The sequence below is a fragment of the Larimichthys crocea genome, chromosome XX (genome assembly GCF_000972845.2).
Source record: "Larimichthys crocea isolate SSNF chromosome XX, L_crocea_2.0, whole genome shotgun sequence".
Classification (NCBI taxonomy): Eukaryota; Metazoa; Chordata; class Actinopteri; family Sciaenidae; genus Larimichthys; species Larimichthys crocea.
In genome coordinates, this window is record NC_040030.1 from 9847576 (window position 1) to 9874498 (window position 26923).

Consider the following 26923-nt stretch of genomic DNA (forward strand, 5'->3'; position numbering starts at 1 on the left):
AACGGACATAGCAAACCACTAGCTGAGTGATGCACACATCTGCAGAAAACCCAGCACCCCTGACCATAAATGCTGCATGCATGCTGCTTGTAAGTTTGCAGAGGCATGGGTGTAAAAGCATTTATATTTGTGCGTGTGTGTGCGCGTGCATGTGTTAGAGAGAGGCAACGACAGATATTTTTAGCAATAGGAAGAAAGTCTCTTGCTTGTCTTTGTCTAAGATTACGGTCGTCACTCCTCCCTCCATCTTTCACTGGTGAACCACACAGAACAGCACACACTGCTTGTGTGCTATACATGCAAATAAACTCAAAGGCAGCATGGTCAGCACTTAAACTTAAATGGGGTTAGTTTGGGTTATTTGAAGTGTCGTTATATGAGGAACTTGTCCACAGTGCGTAGATTACTACCTACAGCAAACAGCGGTTGTTGACACGCCTCCAGCCTGGAGAAGCAGGCAGGAGTCCCAGCATGGACGCTAAGCAATGTACTGATGTGGACGGGGGCAGCAACAAAGCGGATTTCAGTCACCTAAGGCAAACCTAATAAAAAATAAAACGACTAGATGTCTAGGTGTCTAGGCATATGCTGTATTTGGAATATTTTTGCCACCGTATATCGCCGTCACACAGCTCTTTCCAACTGGAAACTCAAGCGTTTATGTTGATTTATGCTCTTGTCAGACTTCATTGCCAAAAAAATGTAATTTTACCTCGCAGAACATGGAAGTTGCTGGTCCAAAGCTGCATGATATGCACGCATGACTTCAGTGTTTTAAGATGTTAGTTACTGCCGACCAAGGCAGCAGTAGACCAGCAACTCTGTGAGGTAAAACTGACGCTTTTGTCAATGAAGTCTGGTGTCTTTGGAGAGAGCAATTAACTGCTTCAGTTTCCTGTTACGAAGGGCTTTCTGATGGCAACGTAAAGCGGAAGATATTCTAAACATAGCATACTATGCTTTACTGGACTGTTTTGTTTGGATATACAGCCCTACTTTAAATTACCCAAAGTTCAGCGATAGAGCTGGTGGAAGACATAATAAGAAGTAATGTACAGAGTGTATGCAAGGAGAAAACACCATATGGACTGTGAGAGAGAAACCCATTCTTCCTCTGCTAAGGTCATTGACAATAGTAAAACAAACCCATCCTAAACCTACAGTCACACACTTACAGAGAATTAAACTATTCAGCTCTGCAATGAGAAGAATAATGAGGGTTTTAAATATTAATTTCATGTGACAGATGACTGGTGTTAACACTCTTACATAGCATTGGAGGAAAGCAGCTCGGATGCCATAAAAAGCCTAAAAGAAATCCACAAATGTAAACGTCTACAGCGACTCATTTTTAATAATTATGGTGCTACAACTTCTAACTATTTTGATTATTAATTAACCTGTTCATTATGTTTCAGATCTCCATCCAAAAGACACTGTGAAATGTTAGGTTTTTAAATAGCTTTGTAAGAGGAAATACGTGCACTTCTCCCAGCTGGAACCAGAGAAAGTTTAGCATTTTTACTTTACGTTTATTTGATCTTTTTCCCTTTTATACGCATATGAGCAGACAAAGATGTGATTAGACAGGCAAAATCTATAGCGATGCAAGTCCACAACAAAAATGGCTTACTGCAGAGCATCGACTGCTAACAACTCCTGCTGTGAACAAACTCTCAGACTGTGCAACCACAAAACAACAATGGCGAGCCTGACGAGGAGCGAATAAAAACAGACATTTATCAAGACAGACAAACCTATGGGAGCGACAACCCGTCATTAGTGGGGTCGAGCCACAAACAGCATTGTTTTGGGTTTTTAAATCAGACTCTGTGACAGCATTAAGACATGAAAACAGCCCTACCCAGAGACAAGAAAAGCAGGCAGATCCTCCCTGTTAAAAACCTCAAAATCCCTCAGTGTGATGCCAGCACTGATTCACACATATTATCAGACAAAAAACACACACACACAGACACGTACACCTATCATTGCCTAATAGGGCAGGATTAGCCGTAAACTGCTTGGTTGTTATTTATGATGGAAAACATAACAAGGAGGAATAGAAATGGAGTTCTGTCCTAACATACTTTTTCCAAAACCACACAGTCACAGTGCTCCTAAAATACACTGTGGTTTGCTGAAGGGTATTTAGGGAACAGAGCCTAGACAACAGACACACACACACACAGTCAGACAGTACATGTATATTTTGGTCACAGGACATAGACATTGAAAAGAAAACAGCTGAGGCTCAGTGTGAGCGTCTCAAGATTTGAGACTACACTTCTAACCCGATATCATGACACATTTACAGAAAGAGAGGGTTTGGAGGTCCATCTTGGCTGTGTGCAATATGTTGTGTGCTTAAAGGAACAGATTTCTGTAAAGAAATATTTGTCCTTGGTGGCTTTACTGGAGACTGGCTGTCAGATTCATGCCCACTGAAAAAAGACACTGCCCCTATTTGTAATTTAATTCAGATGGTGAATAAGTCAACCTAAATGTATTGCAACTCATGCTGGGCAAACATCTGCAACCTGTCTTTACCACATACACACACAGCCAATTATGCTCAAAGCAAAGCTGTCCCTGTTGGGTTCAGTGATGACAATGTGGTGGCTATAGTAAGTGAAACCATAACTCCCAAAGCCAGACCTAAAGTACTGTAAGCAGATGTACAGAAGGTTTTGGATTATTTCTTTAGAGGCATAGAGAACCAGGTGTCTGCATTAAATGAAGTGGAAGAAGTCCTCAAGTTCTTTATCTTTTCTCTCTGGGGTTGATCCACATGTTTATCATGACCCAACATCTAAAAAGAATATTATAAAGCCTGAGACAGCCTCCTAATACCGGAGGACAGATTTGTCAAGGTTTACCTTTTTTTCCCCTCAGCCTCTGTCAGCCAGAAACATGAAAAAAAACTTTAATTTGAACGTTATTTGCTCCAATGTTCATTCATTTCAGATTATAAATCTGTAAACATAAGCAATTCTGCATTTTCCAGTCTACTTGGGATCTAGAAAACTCCTCCATAAATATGTCTCTCAGTACGGCGTGCCCCTGGGCAGTTGCCTCGGCCCGCTACCCTTTTCAATATTTACCTATGATAAGGGATGTTTCTAATTTTTGCTGTTGATTAAACGGTTATTCAAATTTAGACTGGATGACTACTCTAAAAGTAAGAAAACGCTGAGTTCAAAACAGTTCAAATTTAGCTGTAAAAACATTACATTAGTTACATTATGAGCATTTAAATGTCAGTCAACGCGTTGGCATTAAGGCACGGTTCCTGTTATGAAGAGAGAGAACATTCAAATGGCTTGAATGTTGTGAAACAACTTCATACATGATCCTTTGAGTTTTTATTATGTAATTTGACGGGTATTTAATACTGTGATTGATAAATGTCAAACTTTTTAGTGCCAGTTCCACCATCTTTTCACCTGGATAGAGTCATCTCTTGTTGAGTGAAATCGGCTGGTACAATCCCAAAAAAGACAGCATTAAGGTTGTGACTATAATTTAACTTTAAATAAAATTAAATCTGGTAAAACTAGCACTGGCAGTGCAGGGAAGGAGTAGTGGCAGCACTTTCAATCTTAATTCCGACTATTACTACGACTGGATATGAGATCAGACTTGTTTTGTATGGAGCTTAAACTAAAAGTATGTTTAAGTGCCAGACATGTTATTAGTAATGATAATTAACTGTGTTTATGACTCAAAGGCTTTAATATTCAGGTTCAAGAGACACTCTAGACATGAGCAGATATGAAAATATATGAAAAAGTTATGAAAATAAGAGTAGCAGCATGCATTAGAAGATGTTCCTCTTTTCTTGCCTCTATAAGGCACCAGTCTTCTGTCATCTAGATTACTGCTCGGCAGTCTGGTCGGGTGCAGCCAAAAAAGATCCGTCTGTGCTACAAATAGCTAAACCTGCGAGGCTTGCAGTGCACTGTCTGTTGGGTGAGAGGCTGAGTATAAAGAGAGTGCATGCCAGTCATGCCACGCGTGGCTCAGAGGAAAGGTTAACCTACAATCTTATGAGTTTCTTTAGGAATATCTGTTATAGTAAACAACCAAATATAGTCACACTACAGGGGCAGGTTAACTGGGAGTTACCAAGTTAAACACTCACTGAAGCACACAGTAAAACAATTATTAAAAAAATAATTAACTGACCTGAACAACTACTAATGCAATTTGATGGACTTTACTCATCCTGAACTTGTTCTTACTGAGACTTTTCCGTGTGTATGTCATGTTTTACATGTTATGTTTAGATGTGTGGATACCGGGAAGTGTAGTGTGTAGCTACTTATGAGGATCCACATAAAGAATAAAGTAACACAGTGTGTATTATGTAGGCCACAGTTCAAACGGGGACTCTTTTTGTGTGTGCGTCGCTGTGTGAGCAGGAAATGGTTGTGTTCAATTAGCCATGTGTCTCCTGCAGCTACTGTACGAATGTTAATGTGAGTAGTCGTCGGTGGATTGTTGTTGGCTTGGTTGTTGGTTGTTGGATTTTTGCCAATTGCAAACGTTTAGATATTTCACATCTGAGAACTGTGAGAGAGTTTTGAAGAAAAGAAAACATGTTTATATTCCTCAAAGCAAGATATCAGAAAACGTTATCTGTCCTGAAGCTCAGGATGGTCAGGACAACTAGCCTAGATACTCAGTTTCTTAGGATTTAAAATAGAGGTAGAAGTCATTTAGATTTAAAAATACTATACATAAAGATGGGTCAAAATAACTATATATTAGTATGCATCAGTAATCCAGTGGAAAAATAATGTTTACACTAACACTGGGGGGTTGAATTTATGACATTTAAAACCACTTCTTTTGGTTTGACAGAAATATAAACACGTCATAGTTTCAAGGGCAAAGATAAACACATATTGGTATGTCTGAGCAACCCAACGCAATGAGGAAGTATAGTTTTAGTTTTAACTTCTGTCCTTGCACATGTATAACCATCTTAAACTTCACTGGATCTTTCCAGCACAAACACAAAATCACAACAGAGTAATGAGTGTTGAGAGCGAGGATGTGGTGAGTTAGAGTGTGTCTAATGGAAAATAGGTGTGTATGTTGAAGTTGTGTATGCGTGAAGACATTTTTTATGATGTTTCTCAGCAATACAATAAATAACATTAAAAGGTAATTGGTTATAACCTGGCTGCAATCATCTTGACTCTTATTTTGATACTTTATAGGTACTCTGACACAAACTCTTTTTGTTTCCAGTCTGACTCACATTATTGCAAACGACTTGGGTTGGTTTCCAATAACCGATTACATTTTGCACTCAGTTCTAAGTTGTTAAACTATCTTGTTTGTGAAACTCTGACTAACGAATCTCTGAGATAAAGGGCAAATATGTTATCTAGCGGGTAAAGCATGAGCATGTGTTTTAGTTCTTTATATCATGTTTTCTATACAGGGTTTCCCACAGCATACTATAGTGGAAGCAGCTCACTTTAGCTGAAATTATTACCATAAATTATTAAACCTTTAGTCAATATTAGGTCTATTAAGCTTCAGGGAAAACGAGTGGTTGTACTACATCAAAGAGCAAATGAATAAAGTGTTTCAATGCGCTAGTCCACATCCACTTCACAGTAATTAATCAGAGCAGGAAGTAACAATGGTGTAAAGAAAAGGAGGGGGTGTCAATATTAACTGATAGGTACAGGGAAGCGGATACAGGAAGAAGAGATCGGGCTACATTGATACACAACCGTTGGTCCGTCCCAAATCCAACATTTGGTAAAATGTTTTGAAAGCGAGACCCTTCAGATGACTTTGTGTCTCCAGCATCAACTTGACCTCTTGAAGCTCGATGGTACTTTAATCAAAAGTATTTTGAAAACACAAGGGCGTGCTTTTCCTGTATCTTGTATCCAAGTACCTTAAGTTCAGCAGAGCATAGGAGAAACACATTAAGGTCAGTCGGTGCAGTGTATGTTTCCTAAACCCTGTGATGTGTAATTGTATACGTCCCTTCGTCCCTCCATCGGCTGCAGCAGCATCACGATTTACAAGCCGGGTAAACTTTGAAATGGGTCACGGTTTTAAATTTAGTGGTGGGAGGTTGCTTTCTATATGGAAAGCTTAGATAGCAGTGAAAATGTCTCGCTGGCTGCTGAAGGCCTCCATTTATAGTTCACAGGCAGGCGACTTTCTAGGCTGATGGAAAAGCCACAACTAAAAACACAAAATCAGCAAGAGAGCCACAACAAAACAGATGAATAGGAGGCCTTTTAAACAAATCCACTTGTGGAAAGCAGATTGCTTTGCTTATTTATCCACAGTATGTTAAAACTAAGCTGATAATTTTGGCCGGAAATAGTAGGAAGCGGCAGTCAGATATGGAAAATTGAAGCAATAAGCCTGAAAACTCCTCCGGCACTGATCTCTATCAGATTTAAGCAGAATGCTGGTTTTCAGACGGGCATATTACAGGAACAGAAGATAACGGAGAAGATGTCAGGACAGATTTGAGTGGAAAACATTTGTTTATGACTGCTGGTTTTCTGTCTGGTGTAATGTTTCTCTGGGATGTCGAATGAAAACATGAACATGAGAGGAGAGACCTCCTTCATGAGTCTGGTAACTCGTGATGTGTAACACTAGCCGCTCCCTCTCTCTCTGGCTGTTTTATATTTCATGATGGGCGCAGGTTACATCTCTGAGCTGGGCTGAGGGGGCACGTGTGTGTGTGTGTGTGTGTGTGTGTGTGTGTGTGTGTGTGTGTGTGTGTTTAAGTAAGTGTGTGTGTGCATGCCTAAAGGAAATATGAGGCTGCTCAATCGACGATGAAGGGTCGAAGGTGTCAGGGGGATTCTCAGAGTGAGTGTATGACATGTAAGAGTGGTGGGAGACGGGGGGGATCATGTTTTCCGTCACGTAGGGTGAATCCCTGACAATCTCAAATAACACCAAATGACACTACACTTGACCTATACGGGGCTTGATCATATAGCAACACACACACTACGGCTAGTTAGTTCATTAGTTATTTACTGTTATACAGCAGTTAGTTCCGACCGAAGTAATTTGATTGGACACGAGTCATTGCATGGGTGCTGATATAGAGCACGACATGTATCACTCCACTTTACAGGTATATTTTACACACAAGGGGAATACATTTACTGCATACTGATGTTAGCAACTCTGTCCATTCTTTATACCGTGTATTATTGGTGAAAACTCCTCACCCTGGAATCACCAGATAAAAGAAGTTGTATGTCGACAGTCTTCTTGTCAATTCAGCATTAATGTAATTCATAAAGATTGTTTAACTGGTTCCCTGCTTGGTGCTGAAGAGACTTTATTAAACATTTGTTTTTATGTGAATAAAGCGCTTGCAGAACTGTTGCATAAAAGTAATATCATGCTTGAGGTTGTGATGTTGTACTGAATATCAGCGCTCGGCCTGCAGCCTCTTACCTAGGACTGAATAACAGCACGGCTGTGATACGACATCACTCCGTCTCATATGATATTACTTAATTTTACAGAACATAGTGTACGGATTAACTGTACGGCCACAAACGTGCACACTGACCCAACACATTCTTTACTATGAATGTATATAAAGTGTCTGTTCTCAACACATTCTTTACTATGAATGTATATAAAGTGTCTGTTCTGCAGTGGACAGAAATCTCAGTCAAGACCACATGTAAAATACTATGCAATAATATCAAAATGAACTCACTGCAGTTTATAATAAGGGAAATTTAAATGTAGAACTGCAAGACGGAGATCCATCCAATCAGTCACATCATTGATCGTTCAGGCAATCAATCAGGCACTAAAACTGAACATCAAAAGACAACCAAAAATTGGTCTGCGGTGACAAAATGAGGATTAAACACAACTCAAATGTCTTATAATGATCCACTTAGAATCATCTAAAGACAAAATAAGTCAACAAGATATAAATCACATAAGAGACACAGACGTTTCTCTTCAGGGAGAGCATTAAATACATCTCATTCTATAGTTTGAGCTGAGCATCATAAAAATCCCATTGAACCTGTTTTGCATTCTAATCCGAGCATGTCGCTGCAACATATCTGACACATTCAGTCACCAGTCTGCTCTTATATTTGTGTGTGTGTAACATTAGGTAGCTTTGTGTAATGTGTGACAATAAAAAAAAACACATTTCTGGACACATTGGTAACATGTAGTATGAACGTGGAGAACCTCAGTGTGTGTCTGTGTGGGCATTTGTTGGATAGCGAACCAGTAACCACAGACAAACTGAAGGAACTGAGTTGTACAAACACACTTTTCTGCTGATTGTAGACTGGCTTCATTTCAGTCCACACACACTAAAAAAAGCCCCGAGTGCTCTCCTCAGAGGGGAAGTATGTCCTTTTTTTTTTCACATTCTCCAATTTTTCCATCTGTCTTTCTCTTTCAGACATAATGAGCAGTACTCATGAACTACTGGTGTGTGTGTGTGAGTGTGTGTGCACGAGTGCATGTGTGTGTGTTTGTGTGCATGCATGTATGTAGACAGCTGACACCCTCATAGCAACAGAACAGGGGTTGTTGAAGCATGCGGCGCTCAAACAAAAACAGACTGTGGAGTTTTGGTGGGGCTACAAACTAGTAAACACACAATGACTGCGCGCACACTCACAAACAGGGAGACTGCACTCACCTCTGGTCAGGCCGTGTAGCTTACGGGTGTTTCGTCCTTGCAGCCAAATTAGGACAGGAGCTGGAAGTTTGGAAAAGAGACGAAGAGAGAGAGAGAGAGACGGTCAAGACTCTGGTCTGGGACGATCACATTTGAGGTTCAAAGCAACAACAACAGTGTGTGTCTGTGTGTGTGTGAGAGAGAGAAAGACTGTGTGTGTGTGTGTGTGGCTTGCATACTTTTAAAGCCAGTCAGTCAAAGTCTGATAACTACATCTAATTTCATATGTGAAGGGGTTTCCACAGTCTGTGTGTGTGTGTGTGTGCTTTCTGACCACTGTGTAATTTGGGGCTTTGGCTGGTGTCCACATGATGAGGCTGCATAATGAGGCTTAAAAGCAGCATGTGTCTCTTGCTGAGATTCAAACACACACACACACGCACGCACACACAGGTCGCCTCTGTACACAGTATGAATTCTCAGAAACAATAATGAATAACAGCAGGCAGCAAAAGACCCAAACAGTCCACTTTCTCTAACAATGTAGCTCTTGTGGAAAGTCAGGAGACCAGCCACCACCATCATAATCATCATCCTCTCACACTTTCATCATCAAAATTATCCCCAACATCCTCATCATCAGCAATTATCCTTCAGAGTTCCTGATAATGACAGGCTAACACGGCAGGTAACTCATCTCCTGAAGTTCTTCCTCAGGGCAGCACAGGTTGGCATGACCCTCGGTCAGCTCTATGGACACATTGGTGTGTTATGTTTGGGAAGATATCACAGAATTAACAAAAGATAATGACATTTCAATATAAATGCATCATCCTGCCGTTAAAATTTGAGTGAGAGACGCTGCACACAAATCACGTGACGGCCGTCCTACTTCTTTACAGTTGGAAAGTCTACGTCATGTCGAAGTGACGGCTGACAGATTAATCTGTCATACAAACACGGTCTTTAGTAAAGTGGAAACATGGATAGTATCACAACCACAAGGATTCATGCAATGACCTCCTTATGTGAAAGGAAGAGGGCGAATGCTACTCATCAAAAACGCAACCGCAAGTGCAACCAGGCCGACGGTTTGTGAGTCCAGATGTGAGTTATGGAAGATTTTCTGAATCCAGTATGAATTAAAAGTAAAATACCAAAGAGTTGATTAGAGTAAAAAGGTCAACTAAAAGGCTCTACACATCTCTTCTGGCTGATTAGACTTCTTCTTCTCAAGACTGTGTGGGCATATGGGGACTGTGTCTGAGTCACGTCTTCGTCACACTCCTATTAGCTAATCAAATCATTTAAAACACCCGTATTAGGGAAGTGCATATCTAAAAGTCTGACTTGTTATTTATGTCTGTACCTGCAGTTACAAAAGGACAAGTCTGCAGGATTTAGCCTGAAGGGGAAACTAAGGTGGTAACATAATGTGTGAAAAACAGCCACAGGTCAGATGATTATACAGAGAACCAGCATGCACAATACCAGGACACTGAAACTGAAACAGCTAAACAGAGCTGCAATAATGAGTCAATTAACGGATTAATTGCCAACTAGTTTGATAATGGGCAGTGGTGCAGTGGTTATCACTTCACAGCAAGACGCTTCCTGGTTGCACTTAACAGGTTAACTGGTGACTCAATTGTCTGTAGGTGTGAATGTGAGTGTGAATCGTGTCTCTCTGTGTGTCCTGCGAGAAGCTGGTGACTCTCACCCAATGTCAGCTGGGATAGGCTCCCCCCCGCGACCATGATGCAGATACGCGGTTACAGAAAATGGATGGATGGATAGTTTGATAATTCAATAATCATTTTGAGGTACAAATTCTCTGATTTCAGCTTCTCAAATGTGAATTTCTTTAGTCCTAAATATGTTGTGGACATTTGAGGACGTCACCTTGAGCTTTGGGAAAAAGTGTTGAACCATTTAGGACTACTTTCTGACATTTTATGGACAAACAACTAATCGATTAAATCAAGATGATGGTGGACGGATCGGCCCTAAATTCATCCATCATTCATTTTCTTGTTCACATGTGTAATTCTTCATACAGTGACATGTCAAAATATCTGTGTTCTACATTTAACAAAAGCGTGATCAGGTGAAAATGCATCTGGTGTAGACTTCTCATCCTGTCTGTGCTTTAGAGACCTGAGCAGCAATGTCTTATCCTAACAAAACACTCTCCATGTTATCATTAACGCAACCTGTCATTCTGCTGCGGCACAGCCGAACTCGTAATGTGACGGCTCTCCCGCAACTGGAAAGCCACTTGACCTTTCTCTGTGAGCCCAACGCTGCAACAGCTATATCACTACGGGCCGTTCTGCAGCTCTTAACATACAGTAAGATGATATGGCAGTCGAGTATGTGATGTAACTGTATTGCAGCTGATGATGTAACTGGCTCTGCAGGCAGATTCGAGCTGCACAATACACACAGCATCGTCGGAGTGCTCCTCAAAGAGAGAGAAAGAGCGAGCATGAGAGACAGAATAAATTAAAAGACAAAGAGAACAAATGATACAAAGAAATACAAAAGGACCACAATGGTTAGACAATAGTCAACAGTTTGGGTGTGTGGATGCTACAGTTACACACATCAAGACACTCAATCAGGCAGTCACTCAACCACAATTCACTTTGTGCAAATGCATGTAAATCCAAATGCTGCTGCACAGCCACCTTGACCAACAAGTACTACCCTCCGTATAGCCTATCAATCAATCGATGTCTCAAACAACATGTGTGTGTGTGTGCATGCAGGTGTGTGTTTAGATATCCCAGGCAGGCAGCTGGGTGTTAACGCAACGCTGGTCCTGTCAACATACGAGAAGCAGCTACAAGTGAGGGGTGGGAAGGGTGTGATGGAATCAAAGAACAACAAACACAAGAGCTGTTTGCAGATTTTTGCTGAGTGCTTTCGCAACCACAGCTTCCTGCTGTTTGCTACCGTGCTCCATTAAAATGCCTTGCTCAAGGGCACCATAAAGCTTCTTACACCTGACAGTCTCACTGACAAATGAGTAAAGTGAAGTGTCAGTAAACTACTGTGGCATGTGTTACAACTTGCTCTAGATAAAAATCACCAAGTTTCCTGAGAGCACGGCACAAAATTTGCATCAGCCAACACACACGTGGCTGGTAGATTTGCTTCACTCACCACCTAAAAAAACCAACAACGGCGATCTATTGAGAGGCTGGCAAAATTTAAATATTCACTCAGTCGACAAAAAAAGTTCATTTTGCACCGTGCCCGAGAGGAAAGCTGCACGTGACATGAATCCACACAGCCTAAACTCAATTAAAGGTCTGCTTTGTCGTTACACAGCAGTTGATAGTCCAGGTGTTTGATTTTTTTTAGAAAGTGCTGCAGGTGAGACAAACCTGTTAAATATTGGCTACGGTCCAAACACAGTCATGTCTAAAACAGCCGCAGCAGTAGAAAACACTGCAGTGAGTCATTTCTGCTGTTTTCTAACAGGGATTATGACTAAAACATAGTCTGTCCTGCTCGTTCTCCATATTTTATGCACAAACAACAGTTTGACAGTTTGTATTTGGCTGTCATGTTACTGTTATGGATTTGTACAGGACTCTGTGAGGAAGGTTAAATCAGGCGGGGGGGTCACATTATGATTCCAGTGGAAAAATCTGGGTGAGTGATGACAGCGTTAGTCAGACACTGGAACAGATAGGCTGTCTGGACGGTAAAACCATGTTGGATAATCAAGTCGGCCTGCCAAACTGTGAGCCTGACCTCCTCCTTCGGGGACACAAGATAGGTAGAGAAAACCAACACTGGTTATAAAAGGGAGTATAATCGATCCAGCAGAATGAGAGATGAATTGAGAAAGAGGACAGGGTGCAGCAGAAGTGGAATAACACGAGTACAGCATGACAACAAATGTAATGGAAATAGGGTGGAGTAGAGTTTAGCTTCCAGCCACTAAAAATGCCAAGATTTACACACGGGATTTTGGCGTCACCCTTTGGCATTTTTCACCATTCTCTGACATTTGACAGATGAAATGAGTAAGTGGGAAAACAATCAGCTGGCTTTTTAATCAGTACTGCAGGCTTCTTTCCTCCAGGAAGCTGTCCAGCCGAGGCGGTAAAGCCCTCAGGGTCCCAAACACGGGGTCTGTGGAAAGACAAGCAACACGACATCTTCCCACACATGCAATGTTTCTTATACTTTAAGGGGGCAGCCACCTCTGATGAAACCCAGGCAATCTAGTGTCTTTGTGATCAATTTAATTAGTGCATGACAATCTTTACTGCATGGGTGGCATTTGTTGATTGAGATTAATGCTTTACAGGGTTCCCACGCCTTTTTCATGAACAAATTCAAGCACTTTTCAAGCACCAGTTTTTCCATTTTTCCAGCACCTTTAAATAGGTAGCCTACTACAGTAGTTGTGTTTGCCATGATGGTCATGGTAAGCGCAGCGGTGCCACTGTATGGCATAATAATATGGGTCTAATTAGCATTATTTCATATGGTGGTAGAGTGACTGTTTTGATTTTTAACTAATTGTGAATTGGCTTGTATTCTCAGCTTGTGAGCGGTGTATTGTGTAACTACCATAGCGCAATAACAGCGACAAATAGACATCACACAAAAAATTTTCACAACCTTGAAAACACTGAATTGAAATTCAAGCATTTTCAAGGAATTCAAGCACCTGGCTTTAAAAACCCACTGTGAGACAGGCTAGAGTGTGATAGGAGAGGGGAAATGCTGCAGCAGTGCAGTACAGTACAGAAAATGAGCAGATACCTGACGTTACTGTGTGTCTCACCCCATTTAAAAAGGACATGAGCTGTGCAAGAGAGACAGCTAATCTTGCAGCTAGCCTCCATGTAGATGCAGACACGGTGTTTTCTCCTCCACCACCTCCTGCTGCTGCTTCTCCTAGCTAGCTCATATCATGCTACACAGTCGGCTAAGCTACCGGCAGGCACAAAGAGCCCACACAGCTGACCCTAATTCTCAAATCCTGGTTATCTGGTGTCCAAACATGCCATGCAAGCCGCTCGGTCCTTACCTTTTCTTTTGACACAGCGAGGTTTGTGTCCGCGGACACCACCAAACTAGCGTTTCCACAAAAAAACAAAAACAAAAAAAAAAGGATTAAGATTTTAAACGCTGCATTAACTAGCGAGCCTCGTATGTGCGCTGTCTTTGGGAAGAGATGCTGAATCTCTGCTCACCGATGTTTGGAGCAGTAGCTTTTCCCTTTCTCTCTCTCTCTCTCTCTCTCACTGTGAAAATACAACTTCAACCCCCCTCATCTGCCCGTAAGCCACCGTGTAAACGCGCAGTTGCACATTAAGCAAATAACCGTTATGGGCGGTTGGGTAAACGAGGAGAAAAAGAAACGAGTGTTCGCTCGCGTTAAATTAACGATTTAAAAAAACAAAACAATAAACACGACAACACAAAGTCGCTGTTTTTATGTTGTGGCGCAGTAAATCGCGTGTAAACACAAGCGTCGGGGAGTTAATAGAAAGAGCTTTACTTACCTCTAGTGGCGGTTAAAACTCACTACAACGTGCTTGCGCTTTTGCAAAAACTTTACGGCCACACCGCAGAGTGATTGACGTTTAAACCCAAGCGTGACGTAGCCAACAGGGGACCAATAGGCTTTCACAAAGGGGGCGGGACAAAACAGAGATAACGGACCTGGACAAAAAAAACAAAAAACCGCTCGGTCTGTCTGTTGTCGTTACCGGACACGTCCGCTGATAATTATGTGAATTATTACTAAAACTTTGAGTTTTGGTGGACGCCAAAAAAAGTAGAAGTAGAGACGAACATGCTGTCCAACGAGCTAGAAACGCAGTGAAGTAAGTAAGTCAATAAAACAGGGTTAGCTCAAATGCTAAATTGGTCTTGTAAAAGCTAGCTGTCATGGTAACGAGCTAAGTCACGATAAAGGACAAATACTTTTATATTTATACTTTATATTGACTCCAGCCTGTGTGAGTGACATGCTGTTTACTGTAGCCAACACTGCCACACCTTGAATTGTATCTAGCTGCTATTTAAACGTCGCTATCTCAGTTTTCCTTGTAACAATCATCATCTGTCTTCTCCTGTCCGGCCTCTGTCTGTGTGTTGTCTGTCTCTCTGTCTCCAGTCAGTGAGATGTCTCTGGCTCAGAGGGTCTTGTTGACCTGGGTCTTCACCCTGGTCTTCCTCATCATGCTGGTCCTCAAACTGGACGGGAAGGTAAGTGTTCATCAGGACTGTTTCTAGCTGTTTGGTCAAACTCTGATGATCTGAGGAGATGCAACAGTCCTTCACATTTTAAGAGGAAAACATTAATAAATGCAACAAAGTGCAACAAGTTTCTTTTATTTATTGAGGCTGAACTTGCAGCTTGGGGGCCAAGCAAGAAAGTGCCCTGGTGTTCATCTTGTGTTTTAGTTATGTACAGCTACAGCTTATTTATTTTATTTATTTAAACAGGACCCATTAAGATAGTGAGTCCTGGCTGAGACAAACAGCAGCACAAACTAAGAATAAGTCGATTAAAACAGATGCAAAACACACGGATGATATTAAAACACAGCAATCTAGAAAAAATAATAAAAAGTGTATCAATTTAAGCAACAACGTCCCCACGATTCAGTCTCCAGGTCCTTCAATGTCGTCCAAAGAAATCAGATCTTTGAGGTCCCCTCTGAGTTAGTACGGAAGCCCTGAGTGGTCATGTATTCATTTTTTTTCCCATAAGTTAATTTTCTTGAGATAACGAGACTTTGTTTTTCCGAGATAACGGCCTAATTAAATCGAGATCTCGATATGATAAATCAAATATCAGATGCAAAGCACTGATCTATAAACAGCGCTACACTGAATGAAGTTTTCTGCAATAATTTGATATGCTACTATCCTTTTCATTCCTTTCATATTAGTTATAATGCCGTTATCCCGGTGTTATAAGAGTAGTGTGGTTCCCTTCAGGAATCACTGATCCCCAGTCTTCCTGTGTCGATGCCTACATATACAAAAGACCCCCCATTCGTTGCAGCAACGAGTCTCTTTTTTTTTACATTAAAAGAGAAACACAGCTTGTTTCTGAAATAAAAACCTAATCTAAGTCGTCGTTTTTTAAGCAAGCAGCTGTACAAGTGGCTTAAAAGTCAAAGAGTCAATTAGAATCAGGTAATTATAAAAGTTGACCACTTTTCCTTCAAGAGTGACAGCTGAAGGAATATTCTGTGGTCTACTCTTGGCATTAGTAAACAACTTTGTCTTGTCAGCATTAAGAACAAGTTTCAGTTGAGACAAGGTTTCCTCTAAAAGCATAACAGCTTCAGCAGAATTTCACACACTGCAATAAATAATTGTATCGTCGGCATATAAATGAAAATCAGCATCTTTGTTTAAAATCGTCCCCACTGTGTTTCATTTATATATGATCAGTCCCAGGGTTCAGGAAGTTCACCATCTTCTCTCCAAAGCTATAAATGATCCATCACACTGACAGAAATAGTTAATAAAAGTCTTGACTATGTAACGGACATAATCTCCCTCCTGCAGGTGCAGTGGAACTGGTTCCTCATCTTCCTCCCTGTCTGGGTCTTTGACGGCATCCTCATCCTCATGCTCGCCATTAAGATGGCAGGCCGCTGCAAGCCCGGTTACGACCCGCGCAACGGCTCCCCAGACTTGCGTCTGCGTGCCTGGTACCTGACGGCCATGCTGCTCAAGCTGGGCTTCTGCCTGACGCTGTGCGCCAAGCTGGAGAAGCTGGCGGACGTCAAGCTGACGTTCGTGTGCATACCACTGTGGACCATGTTACTGGGGGCGCTGGTGGAGCTGGGGCTGAACATCTTCCCTGAGAGGAGAGAGGCGTAAAAACGCTTGGTGCAAACCTCGACATGAATCATTCCGTCATGATTGTTGAGGATAGATTTGTGCTTGTATGACCATAACTTTGTGAAATTTGAGCTTTTCTTTTGGCCTGATTTTGTTTCCAGACTGGATTCAGGTTCTCAGACGTTGCTATTCATGTTAAGAATGAGAGACTTTGTGTAAAAATGAAAATGATAGTGTGGTCAGACCTCAGTGGAGTTTGCTGTAAGGGCTTCAACAGGGCAGGAACTCTGCGCAACCCAAGAGCTGCTATCAAATCCGTCTCAATCCATGATCAATATATATTTCTTCATAAAGACAAAAAATACTCTAAGGGGATCAACTTATATGTATAACTACTGTGAAGCCGACACTGGAAGAAACATTAACGTCCTCTAATGTTTGCTTTTTGAACTCGAGATGTTCAGTATTGTTTTCTAGTGTTTATTTTTCACTGTACATAAGCTAACACAGCTGCTTTTCTAAAGAACCAGAGGAACCAAATGTTATTTTGGCGAATCTTCACTTCCTTTATTTAAGCTGCATAACATTAACGATCACTCTTGGTACCAGAATCGTGGAGTGTAAACATTAGTCATGCTTTAGGTATGGTGTGGTGGAGAGTAGCTGGCTGAATATTATTTTCCAAGTCGTTCATGACGCCAGCTTGATTTTGGCTGCGAGCGCATAAAGGAGTCGATAATTAAAGAAATTGTTCTCCACATAAAAGACATCCTGGAACAACTTTGTATCTGAATTTGTCCCACAGGCGAGCAATACAAAGTCTCTTTTGTACCATGTAAATCATCATGTGCTCTATGAAAATCAGTAAGCTCTTATTAGGTACAAAGTTCACAAGGAGCAAACCCTTGACGTGAGTTATATCTGCTGACCAAAGTGATATTCAGAATTAAGACAGAGCTCGCTCTTCAAAAATACTTTCCACCACCGTTGTTTCATATTCCAGCTCTACGGTGCAGTTGACACTGTGCACGAGTGACGTTTGTTTTGTGCCATTTTGATTGTTCGTCAGTATTTCGAATACATTCTTTGCGTTGTTTTGCACGATTGTAGAAATGAGAAGGATTATGCGTTTCGAGATCGAGGGTGTTTGATAATAAATGCATGTCTTGTTTAAAAAAAATAAACGGTTTCTGTACATTAAACTGCGTCTGTTTGTCTCATAATTAAATTAAAATAGCAGTCGTAGTCGTGATAATGATATGAATTCACATTTAAGTGTACAGAAGGTTCGCCATTAGTTACAGACTATGCAAAACGAAGTGGTTGTGGGGAAAATCCTGCTGGGACGTGACCTAAAATGAACTATGAAGCAACCACAGAGCCAACAGCAGTGCGTGTGTGTGTGTGTGTGTGTGTGTGTGCCCTTTTAACACACAGACACTGAAGTCTTTGTCTTTTCAGTCTACGTTAAAACATCAGTACTTATTTTATCATTTTAATGTGCAGATATTTTGCTGTATCCGATTCAATGTTTCCAGTTTTCCTGTCCTGATGCTGTCTTCACTAGAGGAACTGAAACTATGGATAGAAATTATTAACAAAAAAGCACAGTACTGGACACATTTCCTGAAGGCTAACCTGAAGCCAGTTTCCACAGTGGAAACAGCTTGAGTCAGACACCACAACCTTTTAACACTGTCTACTGTACATGGAGGTTAGGAGTGCTCAAAAGAAACAAAAACACCGTGAAATAACAGCCTGAGTGCTTAATGTGATACGGCTAGTTGAGCTTGTAATCATTACATGCATGTAATTCCTCACACGTTGTAAATTTACTTCAGCCGGCACTCAACTGAAGCGCTGCTGGTACAATTCAAAAAGTGATTTTATACTTCCACTCCATTACTTTGATAGTTCTAGTAACTATAAACAGATAAAACGCTTTGCTCAGGATTAGATTAGTTGTTCCCAACTTGTTTAGCTTGTGGCCCTTTACAAAAATGCTTTATTGTCTAGTAGTTGGCGTCACTTTTCAGACGCTCCGCCAGAAACAACTTTTCACATGGCTTCATCTTTATAACTGTTGTTGAGGTAAAGTTATCCAATATTTCACAAAAAGAGCAAATATTGGACAAATCCAACCCCTAAAAAAATCTTGTGACCCTATTGGAGGGCCTAAACTAACTGTACAGTATATAAAGTAGTAATTCCAAACTAGTTAAATGCATCGATGCATCAGTATTTCACATCATTGCATTGGTACTTCAATTTGATTCTGTCTTCCACCACTGCTTCTGAATCAAATAAAACATCTGCCCAGTGTTTTATGGGGCAGAAAAAATAGTAAAAGCACAACTTAAGTACTGTTTATGGATAATTAATAATATGATGTGACTGAGTCAGTAGTGTTTCCTCAAAGACTTCACAGTCTGTGCGAACACACTCACGTGGTTCCATGAAGTTTTTCCGAGTATTCCCTCCAAAAAAAAAAAACTCTTTGTCTCGGCTTCAACTTCCTGCCTCACTCCCACTCACTGTAAAGGTCAGCGGAGCTCCTCTGGCATTCCTGCCGTGTGTGAGAGTGCACGATGGGATGAAAAGAAAGGCCAAAAGGCTGCTGTGAGGTGTATTTGACCTGACAAACACCGGCCCTGAATTATGAGGCTGCTGCATTGTGGTGTGTGTGAGACGTCTGCTCGCATCTCGCCTGGTAAAAGTGCTGAGCTCATTGCTGCAGACTGCAGTGAGTGGGTGGCTTATATAACGGCAATACAGAGAGAGAAAACAAAGGCAGGTATACATTAGACAAAGGTGAAGGCAGCCTATAGTTTGTTTGGTTATTAACCAACCACCATCCAAACATAAAAGGTTTTAAGTGGTCTGAGGTGCAAGCAAATTGGTAGAAAAGGTATTTCTAGTATTGACATGACATAAATCTTACACCAGTAATAATCAATATTTTATTTTAATAACAGATCAGATAGGTTTCCCTGAGCTCTGCAGCTTTAAAGCGTCTTATTTTGGCCACAGCAAGCAGCTGTTTTCAGCCAGAAAACATTTAGAAACGCGACTGTGAAAACGTATTTACACCTTCCTGATTTCTAATTTTTAATATTTTAATATCAGACAGATACATGCAGTTTTTAAAACGATGATTTCATTTATTAAGAGATAAAAAGCTATCCAAACCTACTTGCCCCTATGTGAAAAAGTGATTGACCCCTAAACCTAATAACTGATTACACATATAATGTATATACGTATATATACTATGCATGTAATATGTCAGTATTGTGTTTGGCTTTGGTTGTTTAAAGCCGCCCTGTGAGGTAAACAATAAAAAGTTATGTTTAAAACATAAACGTGTGGAGTGCATTTCCTCCGAAAACAAATGCAAAACCTAAATTTTTATATTTGTAATCATGCAGGTCGTCTTTGTCGCAAGCAGCCTTCTTCTTTTTTTTGTTGCCGTTGTTGTGCAAGCTGCAACCAAGCGGCAACTTCCAAAGCTGTGACGTGAAGCCGCAGTTTTTGGCACTACCTCCTGCGCCACAGCCGCCCACGGACAGACTAAACAGGGCCCTGCTTGTTAAAAAAAATTTGCTCCACAGTGCTACTAGTGGTCAAAAACTCCACAGAGCATCTTTAAACCTCAGATATTTTCTTTCCCTATTTGACTACAAATGTTTTCCCAAAATCTTTTAGAAGACAGACCACCACAACAGGAAACATCAACATTTTCCATACATTGAACCTTTTATTAGCTAGGCTCATATTTAAAGTAGAAACCACACTACAAGTTTTTTTTCCTCTTTACAAAACTTCTTATGTACACTACAGTGCTGACAGTTAAAAATCACAGAAACAAAATAGAAAACAAACAAACCGAAAACCTTGAGATAAATAAACTCTGTGAAAACAACACTAGCCCCTGAAGACTTGTTTTGTTTTCAACCATAATTTTGTCACATTTGTACAAAAAATATATATAAGTTCCTGTCAGGGTTTTTTTTTCGTGTGTAACATCTGAAACCAAAAGCATAAAAAGAGCTGCAGAGCGCCTTGTAACTGGCATCAAGTGCTTCATTATCACCTTGCTCTCCCCAAAGCCACAAAGTGAAGAGTTCTGTCTCTGAAATAAAGTCCTGAAGAGAGTTTTATGTTTTAATGTTTTTAAAGATTTTCCAGCCCGTCGGTGAGACTAATCATAAAAAAAAAAAAAAAACACAAGCCTGCTTTTTGGGGATCCGCTGAGCTGCTGAAGTTTGGCTCATCCCAACTTGCGCCGCGGATATTTGGAGTTTACAGCGGCTTTTATATACCAATTTAAGGCATTTTCATTTTCAGTAAAAATTTAAAATGTAACTCCTAAAAACTCCCGTGAAAAAGGACAGAACTCATTCTCTGGATGGCTCTGGACCATTTAGTAGTTCACAGTTAAGGACAGGCACTGGGGAAACGTTGTGGGCTACATTAGCAAGTGGGCTGTACTCCAAATATTTGACGTTAAAAATCAAGACATCAATTTTCTCAACATCAAAGTCCCACAGGTGTGGGACGAGCTCTGAGGCAGAAAGAGTTTGACTCTGAAATCAGATAATTCGCCATTTGGAGAAACATATACTCTTCATTGTTAATAATTTATTGTACTTTTTAAAAACACAAGAGGTCACTCCAGTCCCTGGTTGATAAATAAAACATTTTAACAGACAAGGATGCTCCACACTGTAGAGAAACTGGACTTCAGGTAAAAAGATAAATAGTGCTTTGGGAATGAACTCTCAACAGTGTACCTTCTGTTTGTCTTTGAGCACTAACTGTAAAGAATACAAATAAAAAGAAGTGCTCAGGCCTGAATGTTTAATCACCTTGGAAGAACCTGACATTGTTGGTAATCTGAGATAATCTGCCGTTCATGAAGTATCTTCTATAACATTAGCTGCTTGATATCTCCATGTTTCAAAGTGCTGTAATGAGTCACGTTTGGAAAGTCTTGATATTGCTCTGCTCGATCTGTTCGTATCCAGATGCTGTGAGATCTAAAGTTAACTCATGGCGAGCTCTTAATGTAGCTGCATAGGTACTAATATAATGTTAATTCAATGACCCTGAACAAGTACCATAAAGCCTAAAAGGTAACAAATATTTTGTTTTTTTTCGGAGACTAAAATATTTGTGTTTTGTTTTCCTGAGACTCTGAAGGCCCGTCTGTGCAGCAGCAGCCTTGGCTGGGTCGAATTCGTCCTTGGCTGACCAGCAAGTGCTCGGTTTCCAAAATTAGGACACTGGTGCACATCCAACGCAGCGAAATTACACTAAGAGCTCCGCCACAGACGTTGAGGGCTACAGGTACAAGATAATCGTGATGCTTTAAAGGAGTAGTCCGACATTTTGGGATAAGTGTTTTACCATTCTGACACGAAGCCGGCCGCAGCAGTGGGTTAGCTTAGGTTAGATCCAGATCCAGCTTTATGTTTACACTTCAGATATAATAATATGTTATGACTCATTTCCCAAAATGCCAAAGCACTCCTTTAAATTGTGACTCTTTACTTTTTATTCTAATCGTTGTACTATTACTGATTATGACACAGGGGTTTCTTTTGTCTAGTGGCACTAAAAACTGCACTCATATTATTCTTGAACACTGGAACTCGTTAGAAAAATCACTTCAGATGCCTGTTAATTACGTCTCAGTGAACAGGAGTCAACAGGACGTTACTGGCTTTTTATCAGTAACTTTGAATCAGAATAAAAATACGGACTTTTTGTCACCATGCCATGATGGAAAATGCATTTGCATTTAAATTCAGCAGATTATTGCAGAGCAGTATTGCTCAAAATACAATATTAGGGAATAGTACTGCAATAGACTGTATTAATTAAGATGTATCAATACGATATGATAAAGAAAATGTAGCAATATTACGTCAATACATTAAAGTATTGTATAATATCGAGGTTTGACCCATCATTTTTTACATAAACAGTCCTGGGCACAAAGAATACACTAGAAAAAAAAGCCACAAAATGGAAGCATTAGCTGCAAGTTTCACAAAAAGGTCGTCGTCCTGACCTTTTTTTATATAAATATCTGACACAAAGTCTGCAGAACCCTTTTTTTTCTCCTTCCTACCTCTGATATTCTGATATTTCAAGGTTATGCTCATTTAAAAATAAAATAAAAACAGAACCAGACAGCAGTTTTCTCAGACAACCTCGAGCCTGAATTAAAAAAAGACAAAATTGGAAAAAGTAATACGACCGATAAACGCAATCATTTCTTCAACGTTTTTGAACCCAAGCACAACCAAAGCATCAGTACAACCTAAACAAGTCCAGTCAAGAGGTCTGGGGGTGACTAAAGTCCGACTCTGCTTTATAAACTACTGTGTTCAAACCATCTTCCTCCTTATTTCCTTTTTTTTTTTTTTTTACATCGTTTTACAACAACACAACCAAAATAAACCCTTGTACATTTACAGTCATTTAAAAACAGCATCCTTATGTACAAAAAAAAACTTACTATAAAATCTGTTTATGCTCCTCCTCATGCTGTGGGGAAGGGGAGTGGACAGAGGGAGAAGGCTGAGGTGGAGGCGGAGGTGGTAGAGGAGGCGGCGAAGAGGAAGGGGGAGGCGGGGGATGAGGGAAAGGTGGCGCTGAGGGTTGGTATTGCGGTTGTAGCGGGTAAGAGCCGGGCGGTTGAGAGAGGAAAGACTGAGGAGGCAGGAAGTGGTGAGAGGGGAAGTGGGGGTGCTGTGAGGGGTAGAAGGTTTTGGCGTGCGGGTTCATGTACTGGTGATGGTGAGACAGGTGAGGAGGGAGAGACTGGGAGCTGCTGTGGGGAGTGTTCGGTTGCGACGGGCAGCCCATTAGAGGAGGCTGGTAATACGGCTGAGACTGCGTGGTGATGTTCGGTTGGTGCGGCGGATGCAGGTGAAGCTGGCTTATGTGAATCGAATGCGGCGGCGCTTTCTGACTGAGATAAGAGTTCAGAGTCTGGGCCTGTGCGGGGAGAGGCGAACTCGGGGGGAGGATCGGAGGCCTGTGAGGAAGATGGGAGTGTGGCAGGAGAGGTGGGAAAGACGGCGGAAGCATGTGAGGGTGGTGGTGGTGAGGAGGAGGAGGAGGAGGTGGAGGGAGATGCTGGGGTGTGTATTGCTGCATGTACATCCCTGGCCTCCCGGTGTCTGGCGGCGGATGTGTCTGTGGCTCCATAGACGTCCTGGAGTCTGCAACACGAGTCCATTTGTCCTGGTGCGTCCACGAGTCTGTCGGCATTCGAGCCACTGTGTGTGTCCGTGTGTCGGCTTGTGAGCTCGCAGAGGTGTGTGTTTGAACGTCCGTGGCGGGTAACCCGCATGACACCAGAATATCCGAAGGGACGTCTGGCTTTAGCCGATGGGAGTCTCTCGGTTGGTCTGACTTAGAAGAGGAAGGCAGCTGGGACGCTGAAGACACGGCAGGAGGAGGTGGTGGGAGTGTGGAGAAAGAGTCAGCTGCACGTTTGGGACTGGTCAGGGAAGATGTAGCGGAGGTCGAGACAGAGGAAGATAGAGAAGAGATAGGAGATGGATTGGGAGCAGCAAAAGAGGAGCGCAGAGCTGCGGGCGACAAAGGAGAGGAAGACTTTGAGATGGGAGATTTAGGAGCTGAAGAGGGGGAACTTGTACTGGAAGGTGTTGTTCTGGCGTTCGAATAATGGTAATGGTGGTGGTGATGATGATGATGCTTTGATGACACCGCTTTGGGTTTTGTGTCCTGGTGAGGAGGATGAGAGGCGGGGGCGGGGGGGAGAGGTGAAGGGGATTTAGTCTTGCACAGAGGAGGTGCTGAAAGTTCTGCTTTCACCTTTGCAGGTGGTGAAACCTGCTGTTTGGGTTTCCCTCCTGCTGTCTCCTCCTCTTTGTCTCTAGCACTGCTCACATTAGAGTCCGCTGAGGGAGCAGGCTGAGACGAGAGAGGTGGATGTGGTTCCTCCTTTTTTACAGCCGGCAACGTCCTGTTTCCTGCCACATCAACCTCCTCGGCCTCCTCTTTTATCCTTTCCTTGACTTCCTTCTTTTCTCTCCTCCTCTCCTCTTCTTCCTCTTTTTCCAGCACTGTTTCTTCCTCTTTCTCCTTTAACTCAACCTCTTCCTCTTCTTCCTTCACCTCCTCCTCCTCCTCCTCCTGCTCCTCCTCCTCTTTCCCCTCTCCCTGATGGTATTGTTTTAAGCGGATGTGCCATGCCAGGCTGCAGACGGACGAAACGGTCTTGAACTGGTGGACCACGTTGCGAGGGATGAAATAGATGTCATCGTGGCAGAGGCGGATGCGGGCGTAGCGGATGCCCTCGCGACGCAGCTGGTTTAGTTTGGCATCGTCCACCCACTGCACACACTGCAAAGACAGAGGGTGAAGAAATGAGGAGGCACACTTCAAAATGAAACCTCCATCTTTTGACACAGAGATCTATTTTGAAGCTCACAACATTTGAATTCCTGTTATATTTTACATCTCCTGGACATCCTTGCAGCTTCAAATAGCCTGCGATATTCTCACGTCCACTCTCTAGAATAAGTTAAACAAACACCTACAAACTCAAACTAGTCAACAGGCTTTAAAATCCATCCATCAATGCATCCGTTATCTGTAATCACTTATCCTCATCAGGGTCACTGTGGGGTTGGAGCCTATCCCAGGTGACTTTGGGCAAGAAGTGGGGCACATCCTGGACAAGTCGACAGTTCATCACAGGGCACATAGAGACACTAATTAACCTGATAAGTGCAGGTCTTTGGACACGGGTACCTGAGGAGAGCCACAGCCAAGCTTCGAACCAGGAAACTTCTTTCTGTGAGACGACTGCTGCTTCACCAGTGCACTTGATCAACAGACTGTATCGACTGTTTAATGCTGAACTGATCTTCCTGTTCATTTTTACATAATCAAGGATTCCCTGTAAAATAATACTGACGCCGAGCGGAGTAAACTTAACAAAAATACATGTTCTATATTTAAAATATTTAAAGTCTTTGCTCCAGACCATTTGTCTAACTTCCTAAAGTTCAACCTCTCTCCACCAGGTGGCAGTATCCAACATCAGATTATCTTAACTCTACTTGTGTTTGAGGTTACAACACCTTACCCAGTGTTAGACAGCAAGTGTTATATTAAAGTGACATAACAGTGAACAACCCATACGTAATAGGGATGACTTCACTGGGGTGAATCTAATATATGAGCTCCTGTATGAGTGTGTTTGTTGTGTGTGTGTGTTTGTGTGTAATGTAACACCTGAGACAGCGGAGGTTCGTGTAGATCCAACTGCAGCCTCTGAACTACATGAGGGAAATCACCAGCGTGGAAACACACGACGTCTTTGGTTACACGAGGAGGCTCTGAGCTGAAAACAAGTGAAGGAGGGAGGGAGGGCGAGGACACAGTAAGAAGGATTACACTGTATCTGTTGGTGAGTGTGTGTTGTTTCTAAAACACACCGTATCATATGTTGCTTCGCTTCCTACCTTTCTCCTCCTGCCCCTACAGCCTTCAGCACCCCCACGGCTGCCGTGGTTTGACGTTCGAAGCCCTGACCGATGTGATCAGCATGGGCCCGAGTCCGGTCCTCAAACAGCATCTCTCTGGGCTCGCTGGCCCTGGGTAGCGACTGCAGCAGGTTCTTTACCTCATTGGTGGAGCTACGAAAGGAGATAAATGAACAAACAGCAGAGCGCAAGGTTAAAAATCACACAAGATGTGTCCACATGATTCTCCCCCGTCTCTGCTTCCCTGCTGTCTAAAGAAAGTAGAAAATTACTAAAGGCAGCTCACTTCCCAGCTTTGTTTATTGCTTTGTTTCCTGTCTGCTGTGGCAAAATGAAAGCACCGGGTGGCTCTATCTGCTGCAATTGTTGTTATCTTGGTTGACGTTGATGTAATCCAGGCGCCACAGTGTGACACGAGGAGCAGAGGATGAAAACCTAGTGCACTAGTATGGATAAAAAATAAAGAAAAACACTCTTCTTGTGTATTCAGGTGACATTTTCAGTACAGCTGCAACTGATGATTATCTTTAAGAATTAGTCAGCTGATTATTAATGGTCGGTCTTTTAATTTCAGAAAAAGGGCCCGCGTTTACATATTCAAATGTATTTGTTTTTGTCATATTAAAACTCAGAAAATCAAAAATATTCACTTTTATGTCACAGAAAAGTACGAAAATCTGCAACTATTCACATTTCAAAGCCAGAATAAGACTTCTGATATATTCATCAGCAAATAATGTAAACAAAAAGTGTTTCAGCTCTACTTCGTAGCAATGACATAAAAATTAAACTTGGCATAAGTAAATATAAATATAGTATATCCAACATATAGTACAAAAATATATATAAAGCCAGTGATAAATTAACATCCTCTAAA

General features: G+C 41.7%; 3 protein-coding genes across 7 annotated transcripts in view; 1 reads left to right on the forward strand and 2 right to left on the reverse strand.

Moving 5' to 3' along the window:
* Window positions 1-14066, reverse strand: part of LOC104924624 (putative homeodomain transcription factor 2) — a 39970-nt gene extending 25904 nt beyond the window's left edge. Inside the window, exons 1-3 of one of the 4 annotated variants that reach the window (XM_027272099.1) lie at window positions 13897-13966; window positions 13731-13776; window positions 8696-8755 (exon numbers count right to left, since the gene is read on the reverse strand). The gene's annotated coding sequence lies outside the window, so the exon portion shown is untranslated. Of the gene's footprint in view, window positions 1-8695; window positions 8756-13730 lie in introns of all 4 variants that reach the window. The other 3 variants (XM_019264111.2, XM_019264113.2, XM_019264110.2) reach the window with 3 other exon arrangements.
* Window positions 14067-14339: 273 nt separating this feature from the next.
* Window positions 14340-17711, forward strand: LOC104924613 (transmembrane protein 60). Of its 2 annotated transcripts, none has more exons than XM_019264024.2 (3): window positions 14340-14536; window positions 14826-14917; window positions 16235-17711. In XM_019264024.2, exons 2-3 carry the CDS (start codon window positions 14834-14836, stop codon window positions 16550-16552), a joined length of 402 nt encoding a protein of 133 aa, XP_019119569.1. In that variant the 5' UTR covers window positions 14340-14536; window positions 14826-14833; the 3' UTR covers window positions 16553-17711. The 2 variants fall into 2 exon arrangements, with proteins under 2 accessions (XP_019119569.1, XP_010736316.1); XM_010738014.3 differs by having other exon boundaries at window positions 14341-14532.
* Window positions 17712-20250: 2539 nt separating this feature from the next.
* The window catches only part of LOC104924625 (round spermatid basic protein 1-like), a 37676-nt gene continuing 31003 nt past the window's right edge, over window positions 20251-26923 (reverse strand). Inside the window, exons 7-9 of the mRNA XM_027272119.1 lie at window positions 26026-26199; window positions 25796-25904; window positions 20251-24898 (exon numbers count right to left, since the gene is read on the reverse strand). Of these exons, the coding sequence (XP_027127920.1) occupies window positions 23039-24898; window positions 25796-25904; window positions 26026-26199 (2143 nt within the window). The 3' untranslated portion in view covers window positions 20251-23038. The remainder of the gene's footprint in view (window positions 24899-25795; window positions 25905-26025; window positions 26200-26923) is intronic.

What these genes read in the sequence shown, in the direction of transcription:
- LOC104924613 (XM_019264024.2), top strand. Translation starts at nt 14,834, where the DNA reads ATGTCTCTGGCTCAGAGGGTCTTGTTGACCTGGGTCTTCACCCTGGTC. An exon ending in TCCTCAAACTGGACGGGAAG is followed by an intron (nt 14,918 to 16,234) that starts GTAAGTGTTCAT and finishes TCCCTCCTGCAG; the next exon opens with GTGCAGTGGAACTGGTTCCT.